We start from the raw sequence: 11,407 nt of genomic DNA on the forward strand, positions 1-11,407 counted from the left end.
GGTCCTTGCTTATAAGAAACAGTTCCAAGCATAATTATCACCAAAATAGGCATGGTCTATATGTGACATTTACACCTTGAATTAGGCCCCCACATTAGTTAGTTCAAATCAAGAATCATGAATAAATGATGCAGTGTGTGATCTAGACATGTTGGACCAACATGTCTGAGAAAATGACCAAGTTCCAAGAATTAAATTTACTACAAGTGTCTATTAATATTCACTTGCAAAGAAGATGAAAGCTTCTGATCACGGCTACATAATTAAAATGGCCATAGTACAAGTGATATATATGAACAAGTGGATTAACTGAGCACGGGTTTGTAAATAGTAAAATGGGATCATATCACTAAAGATGAGTATCCACTAGATGACAACTATCTCATTGCCAAAAATAGATTAAAGGAAAAATAAAAAGGAAGCATTAAATGTTGCCCAACTACTTTCTTTCCTCCCGTATCAACATTTATGTTCATGAATGCATGTAGTGGCACCAAAACATAATATTTTCCCTTGTCAAGTTATTTATATATATATGCATGGCCACACTCTCACTCTACCCAGTGAAGTGAAGAAGAGTAGCATCTCTCTACCACATTTCATCTTCTCTTTTCTCATTTTTGTAGTGTGTTCTTAGGTGCGCAGTGATCATGGAGAAGGAGAGGAGAGGAAGAGGTTTTGTGCTGAGTTTTATTCTAGTTGGGTTGTTTTCTCAAAGCTTGATTCCTCCTGTTATGTGTAGAAAGCTAGGGGAGTTATCTGACCAGAAGAACTACTACTCAAGCCCACACACTGGGAGTACGTGTGCCACATTTTTTTTTCTATCTCTACTACTCTCTCACTCTTCCTCTTTCTCTACCTAGCTAGATAAAGTGTTAGATATATAGATAGATAAATGAATCGCGAACCATATATATTCTTAGGACTTGTTTGGCCTGGCTTCTGCATTTGCAGAATACATTTTCAAACCAAACAAACTATTTGGTGCATATTTAAGTTAAAAAACAAACGATAAATACGCAAATTGTTATTTCTTTATTATTTCCTAACATCACTGGATCTAATAATATTATTCCTCACTATAATTCATTGCAGTTAAGGAATTCAATTATATAGTATAGCCGAATATTCCTTTAGTAAAGCTAATAATACAATCATCACCAGCAAATACAAAATTTGAACTAATCAACTCTAGTTTAGGAGAACATTTTGTGGATAGCTATTATTATGGCACTTTTTTTTGTTTTTACCGTGAGAATACTTTGGATGGTTTGTTTGGTAGATTCTGTTGTATGTATGTTGTACCTATCCAAAAATTTATCCATTATTCATTCCCTTACACTTGCTTTTTTGTTTCCCTCTAGATCATACTAACACTTCTAAATTAAAAGATTAAGTTTCTTTCCATTCAATAAAAACTTAATTGCAATAATGCTATTTCCAACCAATATATGCATGTTACTTACAAACACCACGGCTTACATTGATGCAGGTTCCAACAAAAACCCAGATTGCTCTACACCAACACACACGACCCCAACACCATCCTACGGCACCCCGACGCCGGTTAGCCACCCCACTCCGTCGAATGCCCCTGTCGTCGCGCCATACACCCCAACTACTCCGGTCACCGCTCCCTCCACTCCGGCCACCGTTCCCTCCACTCCGGACACTGCTCCCTCCACCCCCACCATCTCCACCCCGTCCCCGTTGATCCCAGTTGATCCTCATTTCCACTACTTCACTGGCTCCTGCGAGTAAGTACATTAACTATCTCGGGTAACTATAATTTGTCATAACTAATTACTTAAAAACATCTCATTAATTATAAGTACGTTTTTCTTACGATGCTTAATATAACACCATGCACCCGATCAAAAAGTGTCTTTAGTAATTAAAGAATAAATTGCTCAATTATTTTTAATTTTAAGCGTCGACTCTTAATGCAAAAGCCAAATAACACGGGGAGCTATATTTCCATGCATTAGTTTTACTCTTTTCATTAACAATGTAGCAAAGTTTGTCCAAATGGCTCTAACATTTTATTTTTCTTTATTTATTTTTTTTCCAATACTAACTAAAGCTACTGGAGGAGCCACCCTGAGGCTATCTGGGCCATCTTCGGCTACTGGGGCACCGTCGGCCAGTACTTCGGTGCAGCGTCCGGCGCGGCGTTCGGGAAGAGCATGAGCCTGCCGGATGCGCTGGCGAACACGCGCCACGACGGTATCGGCGCGCTCTTCCGCGAGGGGACGGCCTCGTTCCTCAACTCCATCGTCAACAGGAATTTTCCGTTCACCACCCAGCAGGTGAAGGACGCGTTCGCCGCCGCAGTCTCCTCCGACGGCGCCGCCACCGCCCAGGCCGGGCTCTTCAAGCGGGCCAACGAGGGCCGGCTCAAGTTCTAGAACCCCAAAAGAAATACATGCATGCACGTATGCATGCAGTGATGTTTTTTTTTTTTTTTCCTTTTTTTTTTTTTTTATGTGATCCAAGCTACGGTTTGCTTTTTGTTATGATTTTTATTATTATTACGTGTTGTGTATCTTTCTTAATTGTTTGATGGGTCGTTTGTTTGGTGGCTGGATTTGGGGATTGGTGCGTGGTAGTGTCGTTTGTTTGCTGTATCTTGTTAAGATCTGCATCATTTTAAATATACATCTTGGTCTACATGAGAGGTTTTTTTACTGCTCGGAATAGAGATGTCAACGGGGCGGATTTGGGCAGATTCGGGTGGATTTTTAAAAATTCGAATCCGAACCCGACTCCAAACTCAAGACCCGAATCCGAGCCCGAACCCGAACCTGAACATGACGGATTTTAAAAATTTATATTCAAATCCAAACCCCACCAAAAATTCGAAACTCGAACCCGAATCTGAAACCGAAAATTTGAATTCGAAACAATTATTCTTTTTTTTAATATTTCAAAATATATTATATTAAATCTAAATTTTTAAAATACAAATTTAAATATAACATTANATATATCATATATATATATATATATATATATATATATATATATATATATATATATATATATATATATATATATATATATTATAATACAAAATAAATTCGGGTTCAGATCGGGTACAGTCAAAATTCATATCCGAATTCATATCCGTCGAGTTTCTATTTTTGATATTCATATTCGAATCCATATCCATTTAGTATCAAAAATATCCGTACCCATTGACATCCCCACCTTGGATTTAAAATATTTAAAATAATTTTTCAGAGCTGTTTATTTTGCAGCTTTATAAAATTTCAAAACTGTTGTGTAATTTATTATAAAACTAATAAATTTGCTAGTGACTAAAGATAATTTTTGGACAAAACATACTTATCTTTTTCAATTTAAATATTTCGAATAAAAAATATGGAAGAGTTATGAAACATTACAAACGATTAAACTAAAGGGCCTACTTACTTATTATCGGCCAGGAAAAAAGCCCGGCCCATAATTAGGCCCACTATCAACCTAATAGCATGTGTTCGCACAAGTTTTGCACACATGCGCACCCAACTAAAATGTTATTTCAAAAAAAGAAAAGAAAAGAAAATCTATAAATCGAAAAAATTAAGGGAATGAACGGTTTTTAGGATCTAAGATACAGCTGTTAATTGCGATTGATGAAGGATAACGGAGAACGAATTATGATCTTATCGTTACCAAGTAAACCTTATATAAAAAATACGAGCCGTTACGTTTTCGGTTAAGTTGGCGAACCTTTTCGTTCCCCACCCACGTCTCTTTCTCTTCTACGGCTTTATTTTCATTTTCATTTTTTTTTTCCTCCCCACACACAGAGTGAAATCGCCTCCTCATATGAGTAAATCTCTCTCTCTCTCTCTCTATTATCCCTATTTTTTTATAAAAATTTTGCTATTTGATTTAGAGTGTTTTAGTAGTAATATAAAAGTAGAAACTTTGGGTCATTTCTTTGATTTCTGTGTCGTTTTTGGTATTTGTCTGTAGGGTTTGATTTGTTTGAAGTTACTCTGGTATTGGTGGTTTCAATTACTTTGAAGTTTTCTTTTTATTTAATAAATATTTAATCTAGTGTGCATTGCATAGAATTTTTTTTTTTTTTTTGTTCTTTTATAAAAATTGAACCTTTCGTTAGGAGTTTGGAGTGTACCAGTTGTACTAGTTCTTACTATCCTAATAAAATTGCATGGAGATTTTCTAGAGTTTTCCTAATATCATTATATTTATATTTTGGTTGGTTCATTTAGTTAAATTGGGATTATTGTTTCTAATCTCATTCTATTACGGCCATTTAGTAATTTAGCCCCTTTGATAAATATACTTTCTTTCGTGAGTCGAGAGGGGGCCCCAAGAGGAGGCAGTGTTTTCTGAGAGAGTGATACTTTTTGTGTTTCACTTTTCTTACTTCGTCTCCCCATGCATACTCAAGCTAGTTGTGAAACTAGCGTTAATTTATTGTGTGCTTTATTTCGTTTTTCCTATTTCTCTTCGTTTTTCTTTTTTTTTGTAACCAACAAACTAAAGTTTTCCGCTTTTGCCATAATAATTTCATTGAAAATCTAGTGAACTTACCTACAAATTCCATAGCAGTTTTCTCGTTTCTTTATTCCTTACGGAATAATTTCTGATCTCAGAATAATATTGTCACCTAATTTTCTCAGTTTCTATATTTAATTACATTTGGAGTTGCTGAATTTACTGCATTTTGCACAGAATCAGAACTAGTGAATGATGAGAAGATGAGAAAATTTCTTCTTTGCACTCATATTTTGATTTGGTTATTGCAGTATAGATTCTGAAGAAGAGTTATAAGGGGATATGGCAGCCTATAAACCGAAGAACATACTAATCACAGGAGCCGCGGGCTTCATTGCCTCTCACGTCGCCAACCGCCTCGCCAGTAACTACCCAGAATACAACATCGTGGTTCTCGACAAGCTCGACTACTGCTCCAACATAAAGAATCTTCTGCCCTCACATTCCTTGCCGAACTTCAAGTTCGTCAAAGGCGATATAGCATGCGCAGACCTCATAAACTTCATCCTCACCACCGAGGCCATCGACACCGTCATGCACTTTGCTGCGCAGACCCATGTAGACAACTCCTTTGGCAATTCTTTTGAGTTCACGAAGAGTAACGTTTACGGGACTCATGTTCTTCTCGAGGCCTGCAGGACGTCAGCAGGTCAGATTCGGAGGTTCATTCATGTCAGTACCGATGAGGTGTACGGCGAAACCGATGAGGATGCTGTGGTTGGGAATCACGAGGCGTCTCAGCTCCTTCCTACAAATCCTTACTCTGCTTCTAAAGCCGGAGCGGAGATGCTTGTGATGGCTTACGGGAGATCGTATGGCTTGCCTGTGGTGACTACTCGCGGAAACAATGTTTACGGGCCTAATCAGTTCCCCGAAAAGCTTATTCCGAAGTTTGTACTTTTAGCTATGAGGGGGCAGCCTCTTCCGATTCACGGAGATGGATCTAATGTTAGGAGCTATCTATACTGTGAGGATGTCGCGGAGGCTTTCGATGTTGTCCTTCACAAAGGAGCAGTCGGGCATGTTTATAATATCGGGACGAAGAAAGAGAGGAGGGTGATTGATGTTGCTAAAGATATTTGCAAGCTTTTCACGCTGGATCCTGATAAAGTTATTCAGTTTGTTACGAACAGGCCCTTCAACGATCAGAGATATTATTTGGATGATCAGAAATTGAAGAAACTTGGGTGGTCGGAGCGAACTACTTGGGAGGAGGGGCTAAGAAAGACTATTGAATGGTACAGAAGCAATCCTGATTGGTGGGGCGACGTTTCTGGCGCGTTACTGCCTCATCCTAGAATGCTGACGACGTCTAGGCCTTTCAATGGATCCGGGGAGATCAAGGACTTGGTTTATCAATTTACGAGTAACTACACAAGTACGGCAATCCGTAATTCAACGAACTATTCTGAAAATTCTCCTCTGAAGTTCCTTATTTACGGCAGGACTGGATGGATAGGGGGGCTTCTTGGTAAAATATGTGAGACGAAAGGCATACCATTTGAGTACGGAAAGGGTCGTCTCGAAGAGCGTTCGCAACTCGTATTAGACATCCTGAATGCGAAGCCAACACACGTCTTCAATGCAGCCGGCGTGACTGGGAGACCAAATGTCGACTGGTGTGAGTCTCACAAGCCAGGGACGATTCGAACCAATGTCACGGGTACTCTGAATCTTGCAGATGTATGCAGAGAATATGGATTGTTGATGATGAATTATGCTACTGGGTGCATATTTGAGTATGATGACGAGCATCCTGAAGGGTCAGGCCTTGGCTTTAAAGAGGAAGACAAGCCAAACTTTACCGGATCATTTTACTCGAAGACCAAAGCAATGGTAAATTCTGCTTTGTATTCAATTTTTCTTTTTGCAGAATTGGTCCCTAGGCACAAAATTGAGAGTGAATTACACCTGTCGTCGCCGATAAAGTTCAATAAAATTTCATTTAGGTTGCAGGACTTATAGTTGGCATCTCATTTCCATATTATATTATCGTGTATTAACTGTTACATTGTCATCACACTCATCTAACTTGTAGGGGAAATTTGATAGAATTCGATAGTGTAGCTCATTTATAAATTGCAGCAAATTGGCATATGGTGATGGAAGTGAAAATTTGCAATTAACTTCATTCTTAACAGTGTATCCACTCTGTAAATACTATGTTTTGTTGATTAACAGTAACTATATCCGACCTTCCCATTATAATGCAGGTCGAAGATCTTTTGCAAGAGTACAACAATGTGTGCACTCTTCGAGTTCGAATGCCAATATCTTCAGACCTTAATAACCCGCGCAACTTCATCACTAAGATCTCTAGGTACGACAAAGTGGTAAACATCCCGAACAGCATGACCGTCCTGGATGAACTTCTGCCCATATCAGTTGAGATGGCTAGAAGGAACTGCAGGGGCATATGGAATTTTACTAATCCCGGGGTTATTAGCCACAATGAGATTTTAGAGTTATATAGAAGCTTCATCGATCCTAACTTAACGTGGGTAAACTTTACGCTCGAAGAACAAGCCAAAGTAATTGTCGCCCCTCGAAGTAACAATGAGATGGATGCTTCAAAGTTGAAGAATGAGTTCCCTGAGGTATTATCTATCAAAGATTCATTGATCAAGTATGTTTTTGAGCCCAACAGGAAGATCACAGCTGGTGAATTAGCTGACTGATGAAACCGACTCGTTAACAACTAGTCACTAGCCTTGACATCTGCATGAGTAGTTAACCGCAGCTAATTTATGTAATCCAACATGCTATTTATCTGTTCTTTCACATTGTTTTGATGGTTGTTCCTTCACTTCCTTGATCTTTAAAGGTAGGTGCAGTGACATTTGGTTTGCCAAGACGTGCATCCTATCGATGCCGATAAGTCTAGTTATCAAAATTGTGTGGGTTAGAACATCTTTATCCAGTGAAAGTAATGCACTCTTTTGTCCTTCTTGTATTTTGCACTGAATATATATATATCTGCCACTCTCTTTCTGCTTTTTGTTGTCTAATAGAGTTTCTGCAATTTACTAAGATTTCGTTCAATTTCCCAAAGGAGCATAACATCATCATATCCACTTCATTTCAATGTTTACTAGTTGCCTTACCTCATGCAAAGAAAATATAATATTCAAATACTTTATTCTGAGTACATGGTGAGGGATATAGTTTGCTTGCTAAAAGATGCTTATACGAGTAGTTTTGGAGTTTATTTTTTATTCTTGTGCTCCCTCAATCTAACGACCCCATATTTACTGATAGGCCATATAAGAAACACGAGGAGACCTCAAAAAGAAGAACTTTATACGTGACATTGTTTTTTTGAGAATAGATAGCAATCTACCCGCTTCATTCATTGTTTTACATGACATTGTTTATGTAAATATATCGTGACATCTTAATTATTGGTACATCGTGACATCTTAATTATTGGCGTTATCTTGAACTACAGACTCAATAAAACATGGCGTCATCCTGAATTTTGCATGTCTAAGCAAAGAAAATGTAATGCCAAAACAACTATCTTATATAAACGTGTAGAATTACCATTGGAAGTGGATCATTAAAAGATTCCAAACAATTTTTTTGGAAGTAAGATAGTATGTTACCTGTTTCGAACCACCCACCTAGCTTCCAGTTACTTCCTAGCGCACAAAAGATGGATTGGACAAGAACTTTATCAACTTAGATACATTTGTATTCCTAGTATGGACTCTTCACATCTTGGGAAAACTGCATAGATCGCTTTATTTACAGCAGTTTTCTTGCATGTCATTACGTAACATACCTAAAACGTCACTTTGTTACACACAGATCCCTCAAAACAAAAGCAGGGAGGAGGAAAAAGGAAAGGCAGAGACGTACCGAGCTGTAATTTAGAACCCACTGATACCATTTGGTGGCAGAAACGGGTAAGCATTCGGGTTCGGGTTAGGATTCAGATTCGGTCCGCCGCCACCGACTCCGCCGTAAAACCCGACCGGATCGACGGTGCGGATGAAAGGATGATGCTCACCATGATCACCGACCGCGATCTGATCCACAAACGGCTCCTGATCGTGATGAGGGCAATCAAACGGCCAGGAGGAGTGCATCCCCTCCAAACACAACCGAGCCCTCTTCTCCCCTCCCTCCTCCTCCTCCTCCTCCTCCTCCTCGTCGTTGTCGTCCTCCTGCTGTTCCTGCGCGCAATCTGCGGTGGGGCCCATGAGGCGGCGAAGCAGCTGCGGGTCCCCCGCGGCCTTGGCCATCCCCATCCCCACCCCCATCCCCATTTCCACACCCCTCCCTCCTCCTCCCTCCACCCCCACCCCCGCTACTCCGCCGCACTATTTGCCGCAGCAGATGCGTCTGCCCCCGTAGAAACGCCCCGTGCGCGAACTCCCACCGGTCGGGGTCCACCTTGCGGAATCCCTGATCGAGCAAACCCATTTCAGATGATATGATTACCCCGATCGAACGAACACACACAAGGTGCGTTTTATATATACATATATATATAAATTCAATAGCATGATTGATACTACTAGAATATGGTGAGGGTGCGGACGTATGTGTTGAGCTGCCGCACGAAGCTGGAGAAGTTGTTGTGCTTGAAATTGGCCGGGAGGAGCGTCTGCGAGAACACGAAGGGGTCGACGACGACGAAGCTGTTGTTCTCCCTCCCCCACGCGATCACCGAATCCGTCGACGGGTCGTTCACCATCCGGTACGTCTTCACCACGAACGGCGCCGCCACCACCGCACCTCCGCCGCCCCCGCTACCGTTATTACTACTGTTGTTACCGTTCCTGCTAATTTTGCCACCACCGTATTTTTCCATCATCATCATCATCATTACAGTAGTAGTAGTAGCGCCGCTCTAAAATTGGACGAGAGAAAAGATCGAGGAAAAAAAAAAGAAAGAGAGAAAAGGGAAAACAAAAAAAAAAAAGGGGTGGTTGGGTGCGTGGGTGGAGATCGGAGAGGGGAAGAGGGGGAATATAAGGGGGTTACCGAAGAAGGTATAAAGTGCGGTAGTGAAGCGCTTTCATTTTGTAGTCGGGGGTGCGGGGGACAAATGCGAGACCACAAAAGTGCCAAAAGAAGGGAGGACGCGTGGCACCTTTCCCGACGCTTCCTTGACTTGTCGCCCACAACTGCTGTGACATGTAGTTCTGTGACATAATTGACACTGTTTTTACCTTTACGTTACTAATTTACCGTCGTGATTAGCTGCTCCGTCCCAAACATGGACGCACCGTAAAAGGGCATCGTGTTCGTCCGCGAGCAAATGACGTTGCGACACGTCGGCGGGGAAGGGTTTCCGGTGGTTCAGGTCGAACAGGTGACGGTACGGGGAGATGCTGTTTCGCGCGGCGGTCTCGGCGATCCGTTGGGGCCGGGGCCCACGGGGGAACCGGTGCGATCAGGAGGGTGCGACCGGNGAGATGAGAGGATTCTGAGCCTCTAGATGCGCTGGCTCCTCGGCGAACGCGATTTTGAGAGGTGGTGGGAGATGATTGGGCCACGAAACATTGGGGTTCAAAACATTTAAAAGTTACAGTACGACGCTCCCCCCACCACCGCTCCCACTCGGGACCCGTGTCCCAGCTCCGCGCCACAGATCAGAACAGGAAACACGCGATCGAGCGTGTCACCAGTAAACACGCGGACTTTAAAATTCGCGAGGGTTGGCTCGTTGCGATTTGTCGGACACGTGTCGGTACGGGGAGATGCTGTTTCGCGCGGCGGTCTCGGCGATCCGTTGGGGCCGGGGCCCACGGGGGAACCGGTGCGATCAGGAGGGTGCGACCGGCACCAGCCGGTGAAGCGTACCGGGGGATGCAAGTTACTGGGTGGGTAATGGGATTGGGGGAGCGCCGTGCGTTAGCGTCGTAGGGGCTTTTGCGGCGTATGGTGCGACCACCTGGACCGGGTGTGGGCCCGGGTTGGCACGGGTGCACCCTGTCGTAACTTTTTTTGTGGAGGGCAACGGTTCCCTCCCCGATCCACGTCTCCACGCAATGTTCGCTGCTTTCGAGTTCAAAAAATTTTTTTTAAAAAGGAAATAATATCGGTGTCTCACATAAATAGCCTTTTGAGTAAGCACATTTTCCATTAAGAACAACGTTATTTTTAAGATACTAAGGATTTTTTTAATATTTTTTTAAAACAATAAAAATGACTGAATCTAAGGATAAGAGATCTGCAAAGTAATAGAATAAAAACCTGTTCGTAATGTAATCTTAAGTTTAAAATCTGTATGTTTGTGGCTTATATATATATATTGGCAGTTGGTAAAAATCTGTTTGATAAGACATAATTCTATAGAGTGTGATTTACATAGTTGATAGCTCTTTGTTTTTTTGATTTATTGAATAAAACCGACTGATTTGATCTTAAAACAATAAATATCATGTAATTAAGAATAGGACAGAAAAAGGATAAATGAGTTGCACTAAATCAGGCATATAATACTTATAATAATAACCCACTCCTTTCATTTCTTTTTTTAGTGTTTGGTTCGTTCTGATTTAATAAAAAAAATCCAGCCAAAAATATAAAGTAATTTAGTTTCGAACATAAAACTTTGAATATCAATCATTAAATATTTAGCCATCTGCTTTAATTATGACCTGTCATATTGCGAGTAAAACAAATATCCTTAATACGAGATAGGGAGTATTTATTCAATTTTTTAAAGCTTTCAAACACATTTTCGACCATGGAAACAGTACTATTTGGTTTGATTTCATTCGACAGAATTTTGCATTAGCAAAATTGAATCCTATGACAAGTTCCTTGTGATAAGAAGATGCTCAAGGTGAGACTAGAAGGAAGGACGAGGCTTTACCTTTCAATCCCTATCCAAAGTTATCATCCTTTGTAATTTTTT

General features: G+C 40.9%; 3 protein-coding genes and 1 long non-coding RNA gene across 4 annotated transcripts; 2 read left to right on the forward strand and 2 right to left on the reverse strand.

Moving 5' to 3' along the window:
* Nucleotides 651-2,670, forward strand: LOC109716611 (protodermal factor 1-like). Its single transcript, XM_020242147.1, has 3 exons — nucleotides 651-798; nucleotides 1,493-1,757; nucleotides 2,084-2,670. The coding sequence occupies exons 1-3, from the start codon at nucleotides 651-653 to the stop codon at nucleotides 2,406-2,408; spliced, it is 738 nt and encodes a 245-aa protein (XP_020097736.1). The 3' UTR covers nucleotides 2,409-2,670.
* On the forward strand, nucleotides 3,831-7,287 carry LOC109716566 (trifunctional UDP-glucose 4,6-dehydratase/UDP-4-keto-6-deoxy-D-glucose 3,5-epimerase/UDP-4-keto-L-rhamnose-reductase RHM1-like). The gene is made up of 2 exons (XM_020242091.1): nucleotides 3,831-6,369; nucleotides 6,747-7,287. The coding sequence occupies exons 1-2, from the start codon at nucleotides 4,816-4,818 to the stop codon at nucleotides 7,209-7,211; spliced, it is 2,019 nt and encodes a 672-aa protein (XP_020097680.1). The 5' UTR covers nucleotides 3,831-4,815; the 3' UTR covers nucleotides 7,212-7,287.
* LOC109716568 lies at nucleotides 7,813-8,773 on the reverse strand. Its single transcript, XR_002217967.1, has 2 exons — nucleotides 8,395-8,773; nucleotides 7,813-8,317 (listed from the first exon to the last, which is right to left on the reverse strand). It is a non-coding gene; the product is annotated as an uncharacterized LOC109716568 (long non-coding RNA).
* On the reverse strand, nucleotides 8,776-9,547 carry LOC109716612 (heat stress transcription factor C-2a-like; the record flags this gene model as incomplete). Its single annotated transcript, XM_020242148.1, has 2 exons — nucleotides 9,080-9,547; nucleotides 8,776-8,943 (listed from the first exon to the last, which is right to left on the reverse strand). Coding segments are annotated over exons 1-2 (456 nt in total), but the record flags the coding sequence as incomplete, so codon positions are not given.

The sequence above is a fragment of the Ananas comosus genome, linkage group 10, assembly GCF_001540865.1.
Source record: "Ananas comosus cultivar F153 linkage group 10, ASM154086v1, whole genome shotgun sequence".
NCBI classification, from domain to species: Eukaryota; Viridiplantae; Streptophyta; class Magnoliopsida; order Poales; family Bromeliaceae; genus Ananas; species Ananas comosus.